The sequence below is a fragment of the Patella vulgata genome, chromosome 5 (assembly GCF_932274485.2).
Source record: "Patella vulgata chromosome 5, xgPatVulg1.2, whole genome shotgun sequence".
Taxonomy (NCBI): domain Eukaryota; kingdom Metazoa; phylum Mollusca; class Gastropoda; family Patellidae; genus Patella; species Patella vulgata.
This window is the reverse complement of record NC_065883.2, coordinates 3756289-3782226: the sequence shown is the minus strand read 5'-3', so window position 1 is coordinate 3782226 and position 25938 is coordinate 3756289. Positions and strand designations below refer to the sequence as shown.

At 38.1% G+C, this 25938-nt stretch overlaps 1 protein-coding gene across 4 annotated transcripts in view; it reads left to right on the top strand.

Annotated features, from left to right (window-relative positions):
• LOC126822595 (carbohydrate sulfotransferase 11) overlaps positions 1–25669 on the top strand; it is a 66404-nt gene extending 40735 nt beyond the window's left edge. For all 4 annotated transcript variants that reach the window (XM_050551564.2, XM_050551563.2, XM_050551562.2 and 1 more), the window contains 2 exons: positions 20947–21128; positions 21727–25669. In XM_050551564.2, coding sequence (XP_050407521.2) covers positions 20947–21128; positions 21727–22611 — 1067 coding nt within the window. In that variant the 3' untranslated portion in view covers positions 22612–25669. The remainder of the gene's footprint in view (positions 1–20946; positions 21129–21726) is intronic.
• Positions 25670–25938: the final 269 nt, after the last annotated feature.

The window sequence follows — 25938 nt, the reverse complement described above, 5'->3', positions numbered from 1 at the left end:
TTAAAATAAAGCCTTAAAATAGATGGTATCTATAAACAGTCCTACCTTGTTAAAGAATAATCCTATTAATCCTATAATTCACTATTGCCACTTGAGAAATTGGCAAAAATATCATTTTCCTCTTCAAATTCAAACGTTTGAAAAAAGCTACTCCATGGTGGAGAATAGAAAACAAGGGAGGTAAGTGTGTTATTATTTCCAGTGTAAATGAGTTTTAAGTGTGAGAATGACACCTATGATCGTATAATAGTGAGTTGAGCAAAAGATATAGAAATAATTATGTTTTGACTTTCTTAGAAAATATGAAGTTGTAACTTTAAACAATTACTATAAAATTCATTCTAAAACAAGACTTATTTTCAAGTTAGATCAAGTTGAGTTACTAACTTATAGAAGTTTCATATATCTATAATATGGTCTTTAATTCGCAAACTTTCACTAACTTGTATCAACGGACTACATGTGAAATATGAGACCGATAATTCAATTATTTAAAACAAACAAATGAATAAATAAATAAATACTGTAATGCTCTCATGGGGGTAATCCCATCCCAATAAACTGGATAATCGAGACTTTGTTAATTATCGTGCTAACAATGACAATCGAGGCTACACAGATTTTAAAATAAGGTTTTACTCAGCTTAAATGTTGTAATGCTCTCATTGGGGTAATTCCATCCCAATAAACTGGATAATCGAGACTTTGTTAATTATCGTGACAGTGCTTACAATGACAATCGAGGCTACACAGATTTTAAAATAAAGTTTTACTCAGCTTAAATGCTGTAATGCTGCCCGGGCAAAATTTCCCTCATAGCACACTGTATGGCGTATGCCCGTCTTCATTAGCCCAGTATAGGAGCAGAACGGTAGGACGATAAACCCCATTTCATTTCTCATGGGGGTAATTCCAACCCTATAAGCTGGACTTGTACACACTCCAAACAGCATGGTTCGTGTTAACGCTCTTCTTTAAAGGAGTTAAATCGCTAACATTTGGGACCTAGAAATTGACACAAATGGATCGCAACGCATATAATAATATAATCAGGCGCGGATCCAGAGGGGGGGGGGGGCTATTGACGACGGCAATTTTTTAATACCGTACTGTATGAAAATATAAGTTTATTGAAATTTAAAGAGTTTTATTAACGCTGTTCGCCTATTGACGTTGAATATTGTTGTGTTTGCTTTTTAATTTTATCGGCAGCGTTGATAAGAAAAAAACCTTGGTCATTTATGTGTGAAAATTCCCAATAAACCTCTACATTTATGATTAAGCCTGTGCAACTATTGCAAGCTATATTATTTATTTGTATGCGCTGAAAGTAAAAACAGTAAACCAAGTCTATAGACTTTTCGTCTGTGAAAGTTTGTGCTGTGGAAAACCCCGACCAACTTTCCCATACTTAAATGGACTGGTTACTCTAATAAAGCTAGTTAAGAACAACCATAATATGGTATCTGAAGATATTTTGTTCCTCACCTGTGAAGGGAGCATCCCCCATCAACATTTTAAAGACATTTAATGCGATTTTATTGGCGATTTTTAGACCTGTAATTTTTGAATTTACCTTCCGGAAATACGTCAGAATGCACCAAATTGAATCTAATTTACCAAATTTTTCAGGGGGAGGGCCCCCAGAACCCCCCGTTAGAACGTTTAGCAATTATCCAACCTAGACCCCCCCCCCCTGCAAAAAATCCTGGATCCGCGCCTGATAATATGAATGTATATAAAATGATTTGGATGATAATGAGTTAGAGACTGAGCTACTTTAAGTAATGGTTAAGTTAATTTCTACAACCACTTGCTTGTTATTGTTACTGTTGCATTAATAACAATTATCTACAACACTTTCAACGAGTATATTTACTAAATCACGCAAATCCAAGTGAAATTCTTAAAATAGCAAGGGCAATACAAAATACATTGTACGTGTTTACAATAAAACACACCAGACTACTTCAAAATCTCTAGCTAGGGAATAAATTTAAATAATGAATAGTGATTCCAGATGATATAGGTAGGTGTATAGTATTGCCATACCACCTAGTTTCTGATATATGTGGGATTTTTGGAATAAGATAATTATTGCCATTTCACGTAGTTTCTTCTGTAAATCTGTTAGAGAGAGAGCGGGTGTGGGGGTGGGGGGGTAACTCGACACAAACTAGGTAATTTTCGGAACTAGCATTTGGTTCAATTTTAGTTCAATAATTTGCTTGTGCGTGGGGGTCTTTGGAAGCCACGTACATCCGGTCAATCGAAACCACGCCAGTTTACTCGATGAGAGACATTATGATGCAGCGCGCACACTCTAACCATTCGGCCATTCATCCCCTTAAAATAATAAAATATCTCTATCTAAGTACTAGATGTGTAAGTGTCCTACCTGTTGTGTAAATTATCCATTATATCCTATTTTACTTGTCCAGAGGGTTCGAAAATATTTTTAAATCAAAATTTCATTTGAAAAGGTTTACGTTAGACGTTTGAAACCATTATGTTGAATTTTTCAAAATTTTTAAATAAGGTGTGTTAAGATGAAATTTGTATCATCAATTAATTGAAATATTCTAAAATAGTACAATTTGTTGACAAGAATAAAGATTGGGACATATTATTCAGTTACAACAAGCGTGGTATTGCGCCTTTAAATCTGTCAGGGTTTTAGCAATAATCGCAATCGTTAATTGTATGCAAAATCTTAGAAAATCTGACGAGCCATTTTCGAGATACGGACGTTTTAAACGCCAGTTTACAAGCCGTACAGATATTTCAATGGCTTTCAGCGAAATACAACGCAAAATATGTTTCTCTAAGTAGGCCATCAGTGTTTGGGAGATTTTGGGCAGGGTTTCGAATAGAATTTTTATGTTATTTAAAATTAATTTATTGCATGTGTGGGGTTTTTTTTGTTATTTTTTTTAAATTCAAAGAAGATGTTATGTTATTTAAAATTAATTTATTATGTGTGCGCTTTGTTTTTAATATTATTATTTTTTACTAATCCAAAGCAACAGTTTGTAATATGTGTATCGTATGGGTGTGTCTTTCATTCGTTGAATTGAAAAAAAAAATATATAAAATAAAAACATGTAAAAGTTGCTATATTATAATACTTGTTAAATATGGTCCACTGAGTCTAACCGCCTCTATAATCATATTCTCAGGAGGGGGTAGACGTCTGGTGTGACTAACCTTGAGACTAATAATAAGAACGTATGTAAGTCATAGCCTTAGTGTGGTAAAGAGTAAACTGGCTCCCATTTACCCTACATAGATTTTTTGGCGGGAAAATCGGTTAATCGACATATTATATTAACACATTAAATTCATAAGCCTAGATTTCAGGCGAACTCATGACGACTTTTATTTTTAACTTTCATTGGTTGGATGCTGTTAAAGTTTCGTTCTGTATCCATAAAGGGGCTGACAAGTACAGCTGTATAGTCGTTCGGATGGTACGAAAACCCGAGGTCTCGTGTACACTTTGGCATGCATGTAAAAGATCCCCTGACAGTTGGAATTTGATATAAGAGTAGGCCGCCGTGCCGCTGTCCGGTCAAAACTTCCCTCATAGCACACTGTATGGCGTATGCCCGTCTTCATTAGCCCAGTTCGGAGCAGGACAGTAGGACGTTAAACCCCATTTCATTTCTGTATTCATAACTTTCTGTACGGATAGTTTTGTCCATATTCACAAGTGGTATTAAATTTTCTAGAAACAGTAAGCATATCCTGTCTCATGTATAACATCTATCAATACTATATATCTAAAATAGGTGGTATCAGATGTCCTAAAAATAGTAAACATACCCTGTCTCATGTACAACATCTATCAATACTATATATATAGACTGGGTGGTATCAGATGTTCTAGAAACAGTAGGCATACCCTGTCTCATGTACAACATCTATCAATATTATCTAGACTAGGTGGTATCATATTCTAGAGAGAGTAAGCATACCCTGTCTCATGTACAACACCTATCAATACTATATATCTAGACTAGGTTATATCAGGTGTTCTACAAACAGTAAACATACCCTGTCTCATGTACAACATCTATCAATACTATATATCTAGACTAGGTGGTATCAGATGTTCTAGAAACAGTAAGCATATCCTGCCTCATGTACAACATCTATCAATACTATATATATCTAGACTAGGTGGCATCAGGTGTTCTAGAAAAAGTAAGGTTGCCCTGCTTCGTGCTTGAAACTTATAGTCGGGATAGTTGTCAGAAACGGCGGCTAGTGGGTAGAGAATGAGGCAAATAACCACCGACTAATAACTTGGATTCTGTAGGGTTAGAATCTTTCAAACGATAGGGTACAACTTTATATGATCATCTAGTAATAATGGTCACAACCAATTACCTTGCTTTACGTCTCTACCACTGAGTCAAGTGGCGTGGGTACGGTCCCAGGCTTGTACATGACAAGTTGACTTACCATGACCACGTCTTTTCTCTCCGGGTACTCGCCACTACTCTCTCTTCTTTGTCTCTCCCTCTCCCCCTCTCTCACTCTCTCTATCTCCCTCTCCCTCTCTCTCTCTCTCTCTCTCTCTGAAAGAACTCTCTCATTACGTACGGTCACATACTTGTACGTAATGAAGAGTAGACTCGCTTTCCTAACGTCGTGGGTTTTGCTGTGGGTATTCCGGTTTTCATTCACTGCTAGAGACCCCAATGCTCAAGCCAATAACTAGTAACGAAATGACCTAGTTTGTGTCGAGTGGACGTTAAACCCCATCTCTCTCTCCCTCTATCTCTCACTCTCTCTGGCGTCTGCTGGTGACATTACCAAGTTGTTCGATAAAACTAACACCCTCTCTCTCTCTCCGACGTCTGCTGATAACATTATCACCAGAAAGAGGTCTAAGCCTGTACTAAAACAAACCCCTGTGTGTCATCATGTCTCGTGCTGTGACCAACTTCTCGTTTAAACAGCTGGTGCCATCTGGTGTATAAAAAACCGGAAGTAAGTTAATTCTGTGCTGTTGATATATTTAAGTGTACGGTGATAGAGAATGATCTGGAATGACCTGACCAATTTCTTTAAGATCGTGTTACACGTCGTTATAACCGGCCGTTCTTATGAAATAAAATTTATTTAATACATATGTTCAAAGACAATTCTGTGTCGTGTGAACTGACGAAATATTTAGTATCCGATGAATTAAAAATTTCGCAACATTCTTTTTTCTCTCCAGACGATATAAACACAACAGTGCCACCCATAAATGTCGCGTAAAGTCTTGTGAGCGTTGGTGCTAAATGTCGTGTATAAAGTCTTGTGAGCGTTGATGCTAAATGTCGCGTAAAGTCTTGTGAGCGTTGGTGCTAAATGTCGCGTAAAGTCTTGTGAGCGTTGATGCTAAATGTCGCGTAAAGTCTTGTTGACGTTGGTGCTAAATGTCGCGTAAAGTCTTGTGAACGTTGGTGCTAAATGTCGCGTAAAGTCTTGTGAGCGTTGGTGCTAAATGTCGCGTAAAGTCTTGTGAGCGTTGGTGCTAAATGTCGCGTAAAGTCTTGTGAGGGTTAGTGCTACTAAATGATAAGGCCAGCTCAATTTTTCGTCATAGGTCCCAAGATGTAAACTGGGCTAGCACTAATACCAACACTAACCCTAAAATGGATAATCGAGACTTTGTTTATCATCTTAACAACGGTAGCAATGACAATCCAGACTACATTGTTTTTCTAACGGTTATAATTCGGCTCAGAATGAAGTAATTTGATGGAAGCTATTATAGCGAGAACTGACAACTCTAATCTTACACCATGTCCTTTTAAATAATCAGTTTAAGTATATACATATACTAATGTAAATTAGGCCGCGAAAGATAGATATGGTCCTTAAAATGAAAATGATGATTAGACGGAACCTGTCACTTAAACCATCGAATTCCGTAGCGAATCAAAAACTAGGGAACCACCACTGTACAACGTAAGGGTTGGTCTAAAGTAAATATTATTGAAGTTCAATGATAACTGACAAAATGAGTGTGTGGTGTCCGTGTGATTGTTATATATATTTCTAGAATCTGGGTCATGCTAGAAACTAACATATAATGTGTTTTTAATTATCCATAATTAGATAGCTTTGTCATACCAGGTGAAAACATGTCCTCCTCCGCCTATCATTTAAATTTGTTTAAAACATATATTATAATCGTTATTTATTGGTCTTATCTCTGTTTCTATTGTTAATAGTGAAATCAGGTAAGTTTATTAAAAGATGAAAAGTCTAATACAATTTTTCTGAATCGACAACGTCATCATTATCGCTGTTATTAAAAATGCCATAAGTAGGCTTTTGATATGTTAATTTTATAACGAGAGAGAGAGAGAGAGAGAGAGAGAGAGAGAGAGAGAGAGGGGAATAAACGTCCGCTTGACACAAACTAGGTCATTTTGGGACTAATCGCGGAATCGAAACCACACCAGTTGACTCAATGACAGACCTTATGATACAGCGCACACGTGCTAACCATTCGCCCCCGCCCCCTTAGTTTTATAACGAATAGATTCTGATTAAATATGGAGTATCGGACCGAAAAACTTAACTGATTTCACGATACTAACTTATTTTCAGAATTCATTCGTTACGACACCAACACCTTCAACATACATTATACAAGAACTAAATCTGCCTTTTGCTGGTCTTACATAATGTATCTTTAATCACGCATATTGCTAGCTTATCATTTAATCTTATTCATCATCACCATCATCATTACCACGACATCTCGCCCTCGAAAATGTTCTTAATGTTATCGATATAAACGCGTGAGAAATGCCGTGGTGTTTGTATATTATCCGTGATTATTTTGTCTTTGATATGAATTGGTTTGATTGAAAATCATAAGACTGTTACAATCAGATTAAAACACAGATCCTATTTCGTTTCGTTTTTTATAGTTTAAAATTTCATTTTACTTGTAATTACTACACTAAGATCTGGAAGAGTTGTTATATAACCCGCGTTCTGATTGATGTGAGGGATTATCCAATGAAAAATGGCTTAGAACCGCATCACAAAATAGTGTACTATTTTTTTTAATATGTCGGCAATTCAGGGCAGATGTGTGCCGAATGAAGGTCATTAGATTTGTTTAGAATCGGTGGTCTGTATCCAGCATTCGCCCATATGTAATTATCTAAGTAGTTCAAGTTTAAGAAAACTCTTTACATAATAAATATTGTTTGTTTATCCAGTAAAACGTTCAAGAGAGAGAGGGAGGGGGGGGGTACTTAACGCAAACTTTCATTTTTCGGGACAAACATATGGTTCCGCAGGTGTCTTTGTCAGTAGAAGGAAACGTGATAACAGGACGAAATAGTACCAGGTCGAAAACGTGACCCTACTTAGGACCGAGACCGAAACCACGATGGTTGACTCGGTGACATACCTTATGGTCCAAAGTACAAGCGTTTAAGACCACACTCAAGGTGTAAAGATGGGCTTCTGATATCTAGTATTTAAGACAAAATGCAAATTTTGAAATTGATGCACGAATCGCGTGCCAGAATGTATTCGAGCGCCATTTGTAATAAAGCGACTCAATGAACGAGGCTAAAAATATCCCACAGGATAATCCTACCGTTGTAGACTGGAATAATCAGACGCCTAAGACTGCCATTCAATTTGGACTTTTCGCGTATTTCACCGAACATAACTGATTAGAAATTACAGTAAAAACAGAAACGACTGAATGTAAATCAGTTTGTATACATCCATATACATTATTATATACGTTGTGACCCATTTGTCTCCATTTCTAGATGCTAAAGAAAAGAGATTTAGCTCCTTTAAACCCCATTTCGCTTCATATTTGATTTATTTGAAGGTAAAAAGTGTGTAATTTGCCTAATAAACTACAACCCACGTGTTGCTGAACATGCTTAAAAATAAATACACGTGCAATGTTTATAATTTTAATTAGAATCGACATTATAAATTCCTGGCCAGGTTACCTAGTATTTTTTTTTCAATTTATTACCAGACCGGAAAGCGATGATGAAATATGTTTCAAAGAAGCGATCCATTAACTAACTTTTTTATTTTTTTCAATTAAATGCCAGACATGCAGAATTTTCAAGACCTGTAAATGATGGTTATTCATTAACATGTGATATATATTTCAATCTTACGTAATAGGTTTTTAAAAAATTATTGCAATGAGAAAAAAAAGACCGGTTGAAATGTCATGGAGTGGAATAGAGTCACTCGGAACGTGGAGGACCCTTTAACTGTTGGAATTCGGAGAAGAGTAGGCAGAAATCACTCACGTTGTGCGAACAGGGAGAGAGAAAGGGTGGGGCGGTGTTAACGCCCACTCGACAAAACTAGGTCATTTCGGGAGTAACATATGGTTAAATTTTATTTCAATAATTCGTTTGCGCGTAGGGGTATTTAGCAATGGCAGGAAACCGGAGAACCCGGTGAAAACCCACGAGGATGGACAGGCGAACGAAATTCAAAATGTTTTAACGGGATTTACATCAAACATAATATTTACATTATGAAAACGTGGCGGGCATAAAGAACACTACAATAGCACCAGGGGGACATACAGAAAACTATTACAGTAAAACGGGGACACAAAGAAAACTATTACAGCAAAACGAGGACACAAAGAAAACTGTTATAGCAACAAAACGGGGACATAAAGACACAAAGAAAACTATTAATAGCAAAACGGGGAATCAAGGATGATTTTTTAAAATACGAGGTTTATGATCAAATAAGCGCGAAACAGACGGTATTAAGTAGAGCATAAATTTTATTTTAAAGTTTTAAAGTCGGTCAAGGTTGGGTCTTTGTGCCACGGCAACCAGTCGTGTTTCATTAGTCGTGGGAGGTTGGGTGGCCGGATGGTTAGCACGTGCTTGTTGCATCATAAGGTTTGTCATTGAGTCAACTGGTGTGGTTTCGATTCCCCGGTTGTACGTGACAAGGAGTAGGGTCGCCTGTCCAACCTCGTGGGGTTTCTCCAGGTCCCCCGGTTTCCACCACTGCTAAAGACCCCTACGCGCAAGCGAATTATTGAAATAAAATTAAACCATATGTTAGTCCCGAAATGACATAGTTTGTGTCGAGTGGACGTTAAACCCCCCCCCCCCCGCTGCCCCCTCTCTCTCTCTCTCTCTCTCTCTCTCTCTCTCATTAGTCGTACGTCCACTTGTTCTTACAGGACTGGTATGCCCCATGTTTCTTACGAATGGGTTTGTTAATAGTTGTGGACGGGAGTGAAATATATAGAGTCAAGGTTCAAACCGTCTCCACGGCAGACTTTCTGCGTTCTCTGTGTGTGTGTGTGTGTGTGTGTGAGAGAGAGAGAGAGAGAGAGAGAGAGAGAGAGAGAGATTTATCAATATCACTCATTGAACTTGTCTAGATTTTTATTTGTTATTTATTGTATCCCCTTCAAGTTGTTTTTGTGTGTTTTTTACTTTCACGTTATTGAACCAACTTATCTTAGCGCGGAGGATGGGTTCATGGGCCATGGATGTTGTTGTTGTTGTTTATTAAAGATTTAACGTCCAATACACTATATTATGGACAGGTTGATTTAATTAAATTATTTACAATTAACATGCATAATTAAATAACACTTAAATAGCAACCCACTACGAGAATGTAGCGAGAAGGTAAATGGAACGTTTCGGTTTTACAACCGGAAGTTACATTTTATTGGATCGCATTCTTTAACGGTTCGATGGTTTCTAGTATGTAAGGCATCGGATGTTGGTCGACATGTTTATGGGTGTTCACCACTTGTTACGTGGGACAGAATGTTTTATGACGGGTGATATATTATGGGGGTAATACGTTGTCTGTATATTAACAGCTGTAGATGTAATTAGTATCGCCACCTACCGGTGTGTTATGATGTTTACCTGTCAGTGAGTGTGTCTGTTTATAGACTAATGATTGTTAATGATCAGTCGATGTATATTCTAGATATCTTCAAATATTCCTACCCTAGATCTACCATCAATTCTCACATTTCATTCAACCGTACAGATAATGTTGGTCATTCTCGTGCCAAGAAGCTTAATTTCGTTCACCGTTTGAGAGAGAGAGAGAGAGAGGGAGAGAGAGAGAGAGAGAGAATTTAACGTCCACTCGACATAAACTAGGTCATTTCGGGACTAACCTACAGTTCAATTTTATTTCAATAATTCGCTTGTGCGTAGGGGTCTTTAACAGTGGGAGGAAATCGGAGGACAGGCGACCCCACTCCTTGTCACGTACAACGGGGGAATCGAAACCACGCCAGTTGTGACTCAGTGACAGACCTTATGATACAGCGCGCACCCGCTAACCATTCAGCCATCCATTCCACTTGTTCTTATAAATATATAGTTTTTCGGATGAGACGACAAAAAGACGCCCTGTGTAAACCATCGGCAGTTGTAATTCGAAATAATTCACTTCATAGCACACTGTGTGTCCTGCTTGGTGCAGAAAAGTAGGACATTAAACCCCATTTAATTTCTGAAAAGAAAGGACAATGGTGGCTTAAACATGCATTATTCAAGAGCTAAATCTGTCTATTGCAGGTCTTTCTTTAGGCCTGAAATGTTATCTAAATTATTATTTAGACATTCATTAACTTATCCAGACCATAATCAACTCTCGATGCCATCGAATGACTCCGATATTTAGTAGATTTGAATACTTTTTGTGTTTGATAAAATAACCGTAAAACTAGATAATCTGTTTATTATCGTAACAACGGTAACAATGACAATCGAGGCTAGACATAAATTGTATCGCCGATATCTTGACTCAGAGTGAAGTAATTTGACTGACATTTTCAGCATGTTCTTTTTTTTTTTCATGATCTATTTTTTAAGTATTAAAGCGAGAACTGTCAACTCTCAACTCTTTATCTTATGGGTTGTACGTGGCAAGGAGTAGGGTCGCCTGTCCAACCGCGTGGTTTTTCTCCGGGTCCTCCGGTTTCCTCCCACTGCTAAAGACCCCTATGCGCAAGCGAATTATTGAAATAAAATTAAACCATATGTTAGTCCCGAAATGACCTAATTTGAGTCGAGTGGACGTTAAACCCCATTTCTCTCTCTCTCTCTCTCTCTCTCTCTCTCTCTCTCTCTCTCTTTAACTTGGGCTGATTTAAGCACAGTGCAACATAACTCGCTCATTTTAGGTGTCTTTTACTTGCCCGTTCTGCACCAAGTTTTTTACTTGCCCGTTCTGCACCAAGTCTTTTAAAGATGATAAACACGATAACTGGTAAACTTTTCTCACAGTACGTTGTGAACATCTCTATATTTGATTTTTAAAATTACACACAAAAACGATCAACTCCACCCTGTGTGTGTGAATGTTGTGTACAATCAAAGATAAGTCTCTTTACAACCCCAGTCAGGCAGATCGGTCGGTAAATCGTTTAAGCGCCATTTACGGCTAATTTTCGTCAAGGTCACTGAGATGTAAATAAGGTTAGGGCAAGTGAGTGTTGGCGAGATGGTAGGTTAGGGTTAGGGTAAGCATTAGGGCTAGGTCCAGGGTTAGGGTTAGGGTTGGGATTAGCGCTAGACCTGGCGACGTTGCTACGAGGGTTCTTTGCATGAACTAAAAGTATAAGCAATGAATTGGTATTACATATAATGTTTCACGTGTAATGACGTATGTAGATCCAACCTGATATGAGACAAGTTCAAAGATCTAGAATATTTTTAAAGTTACATTTTCGAAAATACTTTTCACGGCTTAATCTTCGCTACATTTGATTATTTAACATTTAATTATGAAAAAAATCAAATCAATTTATCAACGGTAGATATTATCCTGACCTGAATTCAATCAGATTGAAAAAAAAACAGAGTTTAGAAAGAAAAACAACGTGTAACAGTATAACGATCCCTTTAAACATACATTATGCAAGAGCTAAATCTGTCAATTGCTTGTCTTTCTTTAGGCCTGAAATGTTATCTAAATTATTAATTAGACATTAATTAACTTATCCAGACCATAATCAACTCTCGGTGGCATCGCTAGCCTGTGATATTTAGTGGATTATAACCCGTTCTGCTACTTCTGATTAAATCAAAAAGTGGATAATCGCGACTATGTTTTTTATCGTACCGAATTTAGTAATGATGATCGAGGCTAGGCCCAAAATTCAATCGCTAAATACTCGGTTCAGGGTGGATCAATCTGACTGAAATTTTCAGCAAATTCCCTTTACATTATCTAGTTTTTAACTATTATATTGAGAACTACCAGCATTTATCTAATCTCCCATAATGTATCTTTAAATGTCATGGACTGTTTAGCAAAATGTCAGCACGGCTAGGGACCATCGTTTAAAAAAAAAAAAAAAAGTTTAGAAAAAAAAAGTGTAACCTTATAACGACCCGTTTAAATGACATGGTCTGCATAGCAAAATGTCAAGTCAAGGGACCATTGTGACAAACAGATCTTTTTACTGACGTTTGATTTATTGTGGACAAACCCTTAAAAAAACGCTTTCGCTTACACAACAAGGGCATTAATATAGCACGTTTTGGCGTGTAATGGCCCCTTTCACAAGATAAAATAACTCTAAAATTTTGTTAAAAGGGTTTTCTTTGATATGAACTAGTTTGACACCCGTTCAATGTATAGGAGGACATTTTTAAATTTTCCGCAACCTTTGTTACAATGAATACCGTCTACGTTTAGAAGTTATTCATCCATTTCGGTCGGTAATGACAAAACGATTTCGTGATGGCATGTTTTGATTATTTCACAGTAAAGTGATCCTGTACTTTAAGGCTTCCTTGTGAATCGGATGACATTACGACTGAGTGGGGTCATTTGGTTTGTCCCACCATCATTGTCCTAAAAGTAGCACACCACTTAAAATAGCAACATTACGCCCGCTAATTCAAAAACAGACTATGACAGTTACCTTTGGGGATGGGTAAGGACCACCCGGGGATCACAAACTCTAGGTAAGCCACTGCACTGGTGACAGAATGTAATGAAATGGGGTTTAACGTCCTACTTTTCTGCACCAACCGGGCTAATGAAGACGTATATACGTCATACAATGTGCTATGAGGGACATTTTGCCTATCCGTCCAAGATGTAGCACATTTAAAATAGCAATATTCTATACTTGAAAATAGTGTTGAATTATTATAAATTTGTGTCAGATGTGTCGGAAAATGATTGCGTTTGGCGAACAAAGAAGAATCGCGGTGACAAATAGTCGGTAAGAATTCCAAAATAGTCTTAGAATCCAGATGGGGAAGATTTGTATTTTCATATTGCAGTTATTGTCGTGTACCACTCACAAGGGAAAGCACGCCCGGAAAGCCAATTCCTTGGCTAATACGAGAAATCCGATACATTATGGAAGATTGGATAAAGAGCTGACCGTTCTCGCTATAATAGTTAAAAAAAACTAGATAATGTAAAGGTAATTTGCTGAAAATTTCAGTCAAATTGATCCACGTTGAACCGAAATTTTAGAGATTGAATTCTCGGCCTAGCCTCGATCATCATTACTAAAGTCCGTAGGATAAAAAAAACACATAGTCTCGATTATCCATTTCATGATTAAATTATGAATGGAAGTCGAACAGGAAATCGGAACCTAATCCAATAAACATCGCAGGCTAGCGATGCCATCGAGAGTTGATTATGGTCTGGATAAGTTAATTAATGTCTAATTGATAATTTAGATAACATTTCAGGCCTAAAGAAAGACCTGCAACAGGCAGATTTAGCTCTTGCATAATGTATGTTTAACATTAAATCCAAAAGGGAAATCTATTGGGATTTGGGGACATAATTTTTTTGTCTAGAGATAAAGGCCATACACAAGCCTGCCATCTGGTTTTCGTTAACGGTTAATCTGAACCGGAAGTATAAGACTTCAAGGTGATTATGGGTAGTTTACTGTTTAACGGACTCGTTGAGTAATCGTGTTGTTCTCGCCATTCTCTGTTTAAAGGGTGTAAGATGGTATTTTAATATCTACAATTAAAGATGCAGGTCTTTTTTTCTGGTTTCGTTATTATTTAGACATTTATTCACATAATTAACTCTCTAGATCATCGGATGGTGGATATTTAAATAGATTTGAACACCTGCGAGATTTAAAAATGTAACAATAAAATGGATAATCGAGACTTAATCACGGTTGTCAAGTATCGTTGCTACAATAATAAACGAACTGCGCTACATCTTCAGACAGTCAAAACTTCGCTCAGAATAAAGTAATTTGAATGAAATTTCAATATATTCATTTCTCATTATCTATTTTTGAACTAGTATAGCAAGAAAGACCAGTTCTTTATCTAAATCTTACATTATGTATCTTAAATATACCTTACTCTAAGTCGACTGTCGAATCCCCGGTTATACGTGGCAAGGAGTAGGGTCGCCTGTCCAACCTCGTGGGTTTTCTCCGGGTCCTCCGGTTTCCTCCCAAAGCTAAAGACCCCTATGCGCAATCGAATTATTGAAATAAAATTAAACCATATGTTAGTCCCGAAATGACCTAGTTTGTGTCGCGTGGACGTTAACCCCCCCCCCCTCTCTCTCTCTCTCTCTCTCTCTCTCAAGTCGACTGGTATAAACGTTTTCAGTCATACACCCTGTAATCCCATACCTGTACATGACAAGGCGTAGCGTCACGTGGGTGTTTTCCTGGATCTCCGATTTCTTCTTAATGACATGAGAAAATTACAGTTATCAAATAACAGATCGTGATGGTGATGTAGCTAATATCACAATAACATAGCTGAAGCAGAACGGGGTGTATCCTCTTTATAACACCAATTATAGTTATTATCATATTCACTTGATGTCACCTATCTAATATATATATATTATTACACATCTCAAAAAAATCCTTTAAAAAAACTGATTTCATTCTAATGTATCTCTCATCTATCTAATGTATATTGTTACACGTCCCAAATAAATCCTTTAAAAATGAGTTTATTCTAATGTATCTTTCTTTATCATACTGCTGTAAGGGGTGTGTCTATTTACGCCGTTGTTGCGAGTTCTAAATTAGGCAGGTTGTTAATTATAAGTTTATGTTAATAATATAGTCTCTTCTGACTAGTTTGACAAGATTTTATCAATGATTTGATGAAGTGCATGTCCTGTTATTCAACATGAAAAACTCCGCCGAAGACCCTCTTTCGCCATTTCTGATGGGGCGACGATTTGCCTCAGTGTCGTCAATGCGTGTACGAAACCGAACCCTTGACAGTCGAAATTCGATGAAGAGTATGGGGAAATGACACTATCTGCATTAGCCCGGTTGATGCAAAAATGTAGGACGTTAAACCCCATTTCATTTCACCTGATGCTCTTACATTTTCCCTTTGAAGAGATGCTCCGGTGTTCCTTTAAAGCTTGAGTCGTTGTGGACAACTCTTAAACTTTGGAGAGAGAGAGAGGGGGAGAGAACGATGGGTTAACGTCCACGCGACACAAACTAGGCCATTTCGGGACTAACATATGGTTTAATTTTATTTCAATAATTCGCTTGCGCATAGGTGTCTTTAGCTGTGGGAGGAAACCGGAGTACCCGGAGAAAACCCACGAGGTTGGACAGGCGACCCTACTCCTCGTCACGTACAACCGGGGAATCGAAACTAACATATGGTTTAATTTTATTTCAATAATTCGCTTGCGCGTAGGGGTCTTTAGCAGTGGGGGGAAACCGGAGGACCCGGAGAAAACCCACGAGGTTGGACAGGCGACCCCACTCCCGATGAATCGAAACCACAATAGTGATAGCGATATCGTATTGTCCCTTTAAAGTGTGCAATAGTGATAGTATTTCGTATAATGTACTTAATATCCTCCAGCAGTCGATCATGTCTCAACCGTCCTCGACTATTTTCTTTTAATGATATCATGTTTCGACTCAAATCAAATATCACTATTTTTTGTCGGGTTGACATGAGTATATATTACATGTATGTGGTTGAATGGTTGAATCACGGGGAATATTTATTTAGTTATAATGAATAATATAGGCCTTACTGTACTTACTATAATATAGATTTTTATTGAACCCATGTACCAGGAACGTCGTGACTCAAATATGCGTATTAAATGAAATGAGGTTTAACGTCCTACTGTTCTGCTCCTACTGGGCTAATGAAGACGCGCATACGCCATACAGTGTGCTATGAGGGAAATTCTGCTGGGCTATCGCCTACTCTTATATCGAATTCCAACTGCCAGGGGATCTTTTACGTACACGACAATGTACACACGGGTCCTCGGTTTTTCGTCCCATCTGAACGACTAGACAGCTGTCCCTGTCAGGCCCTCCGTCCTGCACCACTGACAAGGCGAACCACGCCGTAAAATCCCGATGAAATTTCTCGACCAATGCAGGGATCGAACACGCGACCTCCAGGCTAGTACCGAGTTAGCATCCTACTCACTTAGCCATCGTGGCATCCCAGATTATTTTATAAGAACATTCTTAAATTTGTTAATTCAGCTATTTCGTTCTGTTTCTGCCGTTTTCCAGCAGTCTGAATGCATGGTTACTGTTCCACTGTATAGGAGCAGACGTGAACTGAATGACAGCAGACAAGGTTTTTTTACATGATGAATGAAGTAGAGCCACTTGTAATGGTGTAATTATAGTCCAGATTTTACAGAGGTCTTATTTCATACATGTGGCAACCATGTGACCAATACTAGAAGGAAACGAAATGAAATGAAATGAAATGAAATAGGGTTTAACGTCCTACTTTTCTGCACCCATGAGCTAATGAAGGCGGGCATACGCCATACAGTATGCTATGAGCGGAAATTTTGCCCGGGCAGCGTTTCTACGGCCTACTCTATATCGAATTCCAACTACCAAGGGATCTTTTACGTGCACGCCAATATGTACACGGGACCTCGTTTTTTCGTCCCATCCGAACGACTAGACAGCTGTCCTTGTCAGACCATTCGTCCTGCATCACTGACAAGGGGAAACCACGCCGGAAAATCTGGATGAACTTTCTCGGCCAATGCAGGGATCGAACACCCGACCTACAGGATAGCGAGCCAGCGTCTTACCCACTTAGCCACGTGATCCTCCTAATGAAGACAGGCATACACCATACAGTGTGCCCGGGCAGCAGCACTATGGTTTACTCTTATATCGAATACCAACTGCCAAGGGATCTTTTACGCGCACGCCAATGTGGACACAGGATGTCGGTTTTTCGTCCCATCTGCACGACTAGACAGCTGTCCTGCACCACAGACTAGGGGAATCCACACCGGAAAATTTGAGGTACATTTTGCCCGGACAACGGTGTTTCCTTCTAGCCAGATCCTGGTAACTTGTTGAAGACCCAAAGACAGTTGGAAATTCAAATAAATCTAATAAAAGTAGGCCGTTGCGCCGCTTCTAGGCACCTCATAGCACACTGCATGGCGTATGCCCATCTTCATTGGTGCCGATAAGTAGCATGTTTAAAGATACATTATGGGAGATTAGATAAAGAGCTGGTAGTTCTGTCTACAATAGTTAAAAACTAGATAATGTAAAGGGAATTTGCTGAAAATTTCAGTCAAATAGATCCACTCTGAACCGAGTATTTAGTGATCGAATTTTGGGCCTAGCCTCGATCATCATTACTAAAGTCGGTACGATAAAATACTTAGTCTCGATTATCCATTTTTTGATTTAATCAGAAGCAGGAGACCGGGTTCTAATCCAGTAAATATCGCAGGCTAGCGATGCCATCGAGAGTTGATTATGGTCTGGATCAGGCCTAAAGAGAGACCTGCACTAGACAGATTTAGCTCTTGCATAATCTGTGTTTAATGACAGATCTTATGATATTAACCCACCAGCCCACCCGACTCCTTTGATCATTCATAGAATATAGGCGTGGAACACGATATAGAACCACCTACAGTGACTTACTAACACTAAAACTAATGTATATTTAACTAACTGTGGTCTGTCCCCAACGAGTTTTCTGGCGTTGTATAAATCTCTTCGTTAGCCAGGTTTACATAGAAAAATACCACATCAAACCGAAATTTCATTTGTTTTATTCACCTCAGACTGCGGCGCATTGGCTGTACTATCTGGCTTTTTGAAAATAGGACTGTATTTTGTTTATGATGGGCGAGTGTGTTTGAAGGGGTTTGTGGCGGGGGGGGGGGGAATTATTATAGCTGTTGCTGTCATGGTATACTCTCGTCACACTTCCTACTTTTCAGTTCTATCTGTGATTGTCAATAGCCGTGATACTGCCACGTAAAGATAGCAAAGTAAACTTGATACCACTTTAACCTTCGACAAGTAGACATTTTTTTTCCTTCAGTCTACGTCGCACCGGAAATCATTGTCGCTAGGCAGCAAGTGTACCACACATGGCCGCCATATTGTCATTAGTCGGTCAATGTTACGGAAACTGTTTTCATTAGGTGAAAAAAGAAATAAAATAATTTTGTTCTCTCTTTCTTGTTGTATTCTCGTATTGCATGTTTTCATTTACACAAAAAAAAAATTGTAGACCTCGGTGCAGATTGTCGACATTGGGTTGAATCACCGTGAAAAAACTCACGAATTAAATTAACGTAAAGTAATGCCATTAAAAAGGCGGGTATAGGCCATACATTGTTCTATGAGAGACATTTTGTCCGGACAGCGGCGCCACGGCCTACTTTTATTTCGATTTTCAACCGTCAGGGGTTCTTTTGTGTGCATGCCCATGTGTACACGCGATCTTGGTTGTTCGTCCCATTCGGACAACTAGACACTGCCCTTGCCAGACCCTTTGTATCTGCTCCAATGACAAGGGGAAACCACGCCGGAAAATCCTGAACAACGAACGCGAGATGTCCTGGTTAGCGAGCCAGTTGCGTCTTCCTGACTGAACCACCGTGACTCCCACTTTTGATTGGAAGCTAGCGATATCCAGGCTCTAGTTGATGCTAAGGTGCAATTACTTCTGTTGATTGAATTCTGGGTAACCGAGACTAGAGCATACTTCAAATCGAGTATTTCGATTGTCGAGAGGGGGCGGAGAGCCAAGAGCTAATTCTTCGTTTTGTGATCTAAACAATTTGACTTTCAATGTCCCCCATAGTAGGCTACAATGTATGGCGGGATTTTCCGGCGTGCTACCGAGATCCCGTGTACACATTAGCGTGCACGTTAAAGACCTTTTGGCAGTTGGATTACGATATAAGATCCGGCCGTAGCGCTGCTGTCCAGGTAAAATTGCCCTCATAGCACACTGCATTGCGTATGGCATACCCGTCTTCATTAGCCCAGTAGGAGCAGAACAGTAGGACGTTAAACCCAATTTCATTTCATTTACGATGCAAACCAATAGGACGTTAAACCCCATTTCATTTACGACGCCGTCTCTTTACCTCTTGAAATTAAGACTCTTGAACTAAATATTGGATATGAGAAGCCCACGTTTTCCTTGTAAAATCACAACATCAATTTTGATTTAAATTGACATATAATTCGTGTTTTCAATGTTAAAGACTTTGGATGATATTGAATTAGAGACTAAGCTACTTTAAGTGACCCTAATTTCAATTGAAGATTATAAATAAGAATACAAGTTTGTGTTTATTGAACCATGATATTAATTATATCTTATATTAAGGTATTTTGTCATTTATTGATCATATAATTAACTGGGCTCCGTCAATATACTTCACGGTTGAGTGGACATCAATATATACATGTTATAAATACAGTAATGAAATATGTAATAATATTTAAATACTATTTAATAAAGCTATTAATGTTTAGAAGCTTATACTTTTAGGGATTATTCTGTGTAAAAGAGAGAGAGAGAGAAAGAGAGAGAGAGAGAGAGAGATGGGGTTTAACGTCCACTCGACACAAACTAGGTCATTTCGGGATTAACACATGGTTCAATTTTGTTTCTATAATTCGCTTGCGCGTAGGGGTCTTTAGCAGTGGGAGGAAAACAAACTTTCGAGAGTGATAATTCCTTCTTAAGAGAGAGAGAGAGAGAGAGGGAGAGGGGGGGCTTAATGGGGTTCTAAAGACTTACGACACCCTTTTAAAATACTAAATGCATGAGAAACTGGGGAGAGAGAGAGAGGGTGAGAGGGGGGTTAACGTCCACTCGACACAAATTAGGTCATTTCGGGACTAACATGGTTTAATTTTATTTCAAAAATTCGCTTGAGCGTAGGGGTCTTTAGCAGTGGGAGGAAATCGGAGGACCCGGAGAAAACCCACGAGGTTGGACAGGCGATCCTACTCCTTGTCACGTACAACCGGGGATTCGAAACCACGCTGTGTAAAAGAAACTCGTGCCGGCTTTTATATACGAATGCAACAGACCAAGTGTCTATCACGTTCATCTTTATTTCAGCTCTATTTTCCCAGATCTCCCATTGCACCCCCCCCCCCCACTACCCCCGCTTCCTCCGGCCCTGTGCCGGATTAACCATTAGGCCCTATAGGCACGTGCCTTATAGCCAGCCAAAAATCCAGCCCACAAGAAAAGTAAAATAAAAATTGTGACCTGTAGTCTGTCCACAAACATTTGTAGACGGACGGACGGACAGGGGCGGCGACAATATACGTCCACATGAAAATGTGGGCGTATAAAAAGTAGTAATCCAACTATTCTAATCTTATAGTAATTACAGGACTGTAATAAATTTTCTGTTTTTACATTTAACCTTCTTCCTTTTAACGGAGAATCCAAAATATTTCTATTTTCAGGCCATTTATCAAAATGTGCCCTTGGACCAACAGAGCCTTAATACGGCACCCCCCCCCCCCCCAATCAAACTTTCTTAGTACCGGCAATTGATGACAGAAATTGTTTATTCTCGAATGTTTTACAATTAATATTTTTATCAACTTCTAATCAAATATAATAATTTTGAATCGTAATTTATGTTTTGTAGGGAAATGGCAGATATTTGAAACACGAGAAATGACCCAACCCTATGATACTTCACATCTTATCGTCATGAGGGAGTTAAAAGAAGATGGCGACCGGAAGTTACCAGGGCCATCAGCAGCAAAATCAAATCAGCCTCCTCCAGAAATACCAAATGCTCCAGTTAAAAAGGAAGTGAATACCGAAGTAAGTTTTTATTTTTTTTTTATGTGTCGATTTTGTAAATGGAACTTGTCTTCATTAGCCCAGAGAGCCGCGGCGAATCAGCCAGTAAGACGCTGGCTCGCTAACCTGGGCGTCCCGTGTTCGATCGAGTTGATGACCGAGAATGTTCATCGGGATTATCCTGTTTGGTGCAGGAAGCAGGGCCTGGCAAGGGACAACGTATAGTTATTCGAGTGGGACCAAAAACGAGGTGCCATGTACACGTCATTTCAGAAGAGTGGCACGTTAAATTATGTATCATTTCTGTAAGAAGTGTCATGAAAAAAGACTTTCAGACAGAGAAATAGGGGGTTACGTCCACTGATCACAATATTTCGGTCATTTGAATTGGTACCCCGGGGAATTATGGAAAGTGTTCATCTCAACGCGCACCCTATTAGAAACTAAATACAGACTTTCAGAGAGAGACATGTTCTTGTGCAATGTTGAAGTAGGCGATGACTGTGCTATATGTTAGTCCCGACGTATCCTAGTTTGTCTTCAGTGGAAGTTAAACCCCATCTTTATCTATCCATATCTCTAATTGCTAACGTATTTGTTTTGGTTTTTTTTATTTCAGCTTCATTTCGCCCCGTCTCTAACGGAAGAAGAAGATAGAATACATACGATGCGACATTGGTGCAAAAAACTCCGTCCAAATCTTCCGACCGCTGATCTCATTCCGTCTGTGAAACTCCAACAAATACTCGTGGACGATAAACACAAACTCCTTTACTGTCAAATTCCTGGAGTGGCTCAAAACGATTGGAGAAAAATTCTCGTGTTTTTGTCTGGAGCGGCCAAAGTTAAGAGCCATTTGGACATTTCGGTCAGCGATGTCCATTCCAAATATAGCAAACAATTAAAAAGATTAAGTGATTTTTCGGCTCCGGAAAGGAAGAAACGAATCGATAAATATTATAAATTTTCTTTTGTTCGCGATCCTTTAGAAAGACTATACTCCTCTTATGATAATAAATTTAAAGCGAAATGGAGTACTTACTTCCATTTGAGTTTTGGAAAAAAAATCATTCAAAAATACAGAAAGAAGCCATCGAAAGCGTCACTTCAGAAAGGAAATGACGTAATGTTTCGAGAGTTTGTACAATACGTCATCGATGCTGATGATAATGAAGAAAATTTAAATGAACACTGGGAACAATTTTATAAACAATGTCATCCATGTTTAATTCCATACGATTTTGTAGGAAAATATGAAACTTTAAACAAGGACATAGACCATGTATTAAAAGCTATCAAAGTGCGCGGCAACATCAAAGGTTCATTAGTGGCTAGTAACTATACTTACCCCAAACAGACTTTAACGGCAGCTTATAAAACTGTGCCATTGAACAATTTACATAAACTGTGGAAGATGTACTATCCTGACTATAATCTATATAGTTATCCTTTCCCATCCTTATTGACGGAGCTAATCAAAAAGAAGGATTACACCGATTACTAAAACAAGTTAAATTGTGAGATTTTAAAACAGGGTGTGGACTGAGTATTTATGGGCCCCTCGGACCAAATAGTTTCCTTCGGTTCCCATTGCCGTGAAGAATACGTGACCAGCTCGATTCGTCTTTCTCGGGCCGTCGGGCCCAGTCTGCCTTATTTTAAAAAATGAGGGTTCATTTTTATGTTTTAATTATCATAGGATTTTTTGAAATTATTACCGGTTACGTTGTTATTGCCTTTTGTATATTTTAAGGCGCTCTTTCCTTTGAAAGTGTATATTTATATTTCACCGTTATTAGTTCTGTAATCTGCACCGCTTTCAGCATAATATCTGTGATAACTAAATAGTCCTAGAATTTGAATATTGTAAAACACACATGTATAACACGCACCCCTTTTCGTAACTCCCAGATTTTCAGGAAAATCTGATATTCTCTTGTACAATGCCCAGGTAAAATTTACCGTTCGTCATCAATTTACCTTACGCACTGTATGGACCACGGATCTTAACTCTCAGGGGTTATTTTACGTGCACGCCAATGCGTGCAATGGACCTCGGTTTTCGTCTCATCCAAACGACAAGGCGCTGTCCTTGCCAGGCCCTTTGTCCTGTAACAATGTCAACGGGAAGCCACACCGCCCTATGCCGGATAAAGACATTCATATATTTATTAATTAGACGGCTTGGTAGTTTCCGTCCGATATACGTGTTTTGTTTTAGCGTGTCATTTGTTTATTTCGCTTGTAGATTTGACTGTCGATAAATGTGGTTGTTTTTGTTTTTTTCGTTTTGTCGGATTTCTTGTCAAAAAATCGACTATTTGTGCACTTAGTATTAGTTGTCTGCATCCGTCTTGGTAATTTATTATCTCTATTTCTATTTTTGTATTATTGTTTTGTTTTTAGTAGCAACCGCTTTCCTATTATTGCGTTACTTCTGGCCGGGATCTAATAATCATGGTTACAGTAACCATAGTAACGATCTCTATGTTAAAATGATGTTATGTTAATTGATCAATGCACAAAATGCAAAAAGAGTGTGTAATAGGATTCGATAATGTGGATAATAATTTGTTTATCTGTCGGATAACTCTCTTGAAGATGCATTGTGTAAGAGCTAAATCTGTCTATTTGAAAACTTCAAACACCCATAACTTTGCTGTGGATAAAGTAATTTTCAATACATCCATTGGTCGTTATCCATGGTTGAACTATTATAACAAGAACGGCCAGCTCTTTAACTAAATCTTACATCATGCATCTTTAATATTTGGAACAAGCAACTATACCCAAATCGGAATATTATTCGTTACATTTTGAAATCCTATTTTATGTTTCTGCCGACATAATCTTTTTTAAGGTGTTTGCCAAATATTATATAGATATTGTTATTTTTTACCAAATTTTATAAGTTGTACATAATTATTTTTATACGTGAATCTGCATAATATTTTATTGATGATTGATTGATTATTGATTTATTGATGATTTATTGATTATTGATTTATTGGTTTATGGATTATGGTATTCGTATTTAATATAATCCTTTGTAATGCCAACGATCACAGAGACGTTTATGCCGAGTGCGAACACGTACGCGACCTCTCTGAATTTCCGCGTGAATCATAGTTCGTACTGAAAGCGACGATACGCGCGGAAATTCGCGGATGACAATGACCCATTGACCATGAAGGTCTTTTGATTGACTGGTGAAAACTGACCGAGCGAACTGATCCAAACAAATTTGCCCTGGAGACAATCTCCTTGGTTTTCCACGCAAATAAAATTTCGACCGCGTTCATATAGTAGTTAATCAATCGAATGCGATCGCCGCGTTCGCGTTTTTATTAATTTATTGTTTTATTAAGTTTGCTGGAACAAACTAACCAGCTCGTGTAATTCATTATCGGTAAATGCTCATATCTCGAATATATGTTCGGAGCGGGAAAACGTCATATTTGTTATGTTTAAGATTAACCAATGTGCCTTATATTCAAGATTTTGTTTTTTAAAATTATATATAAATAAAAAAAAATTATATTAAAATATTTATTTAAGTATGAATTACACATCATAAAAAACTGGTATTGCTCAAATTGTCTCAAGAACGTTTAAAGAATAAACTGTTTGCCATTTTAAAGATATATTTCCTCAACAGTCTTGGTCCTAATTACACCAAGGAGGGCGGAGAACTATATTTCCTACCCAAAACATTATGTCTTCAACAAAGTGTTTTTGTTTAGTTTGACTTATTGACACATAGGTCTATCAAAAGGATCAGTTATAAACATTACAATTTTAAACATTACAGCGAGTTTATATTAATCAAGCATTATGCAAAAGCTAAATCTGCCTATTGCAGATCTTTCTTTAGGCCTGAAATGTTATCTAAATCATTAATTAGACATTAATTAACTTACCAAAGCAATAATCAACTCTTGATGCCATCGGATGCCTGCGACATTTAGTGGATTCAAATATTTTTCTGGTGGATGCGGTTACTGTAAAATTGGATAACCGAGATTTTGTTTATTATCGTAACAACGATAGTAATGACGATCGAGGCCGGCCTAAAATTCTTTCGCTAATATCTAGGTCCAGAGTGAAGTAATTTGGCTGAAATTTTCAGCATAGTCTAGTTTTGAACTTTTATAGCTTTTATCCAATCTTTAATAAATAACGTAAATGAATAAAGATAATTGTTTTTTGACAATCTACAAAGTTTTATGTAACGGCTGTTATAGCAGTTTACTCGCATGACAATGAATTGGCGATCGTCGGCGTTACCAAGCAACGACTCGTTATGAACGACATGCTCTATAAATGACCTAATTATGCTGGAGGGAATATATCTATGACCTGATTAAGCTTGAGGGAATATATCTTTAAGGAGGATCTGTGACCTTATTATGTTGGAGGGAATATATCTTTAAGGAGGATCTATGAAAGATGGTATATTATCTTATGTAAATACTGTAAATAAAGAGGGATTACTCATAGTGCAATTGTTGGAACAAAAACATGAAATGTATGTTAAAATAAAAGAAATATTGTAAACTGGACTTTGTAGTTTTTCATTTATGATGGGGACACGATTGATGTAATTACTATAAGTGTACAATTCTAGGAGGGCGGGGCCGGATTTGCCACTAGGCGTAGTAGGCCATTAGACTAAGGTCCACGGGTATCTGGGCGCCCACTGAAACTAATTTATTGCGGTGCGTATAACCGTAACAAAAACCTTATATAATATATTGAAACCCATAAGGGCCATTGTACAATAAGTATAGGATCCTGGGTATGTGGCCCCTGTATAATAAGTATAAGCCCA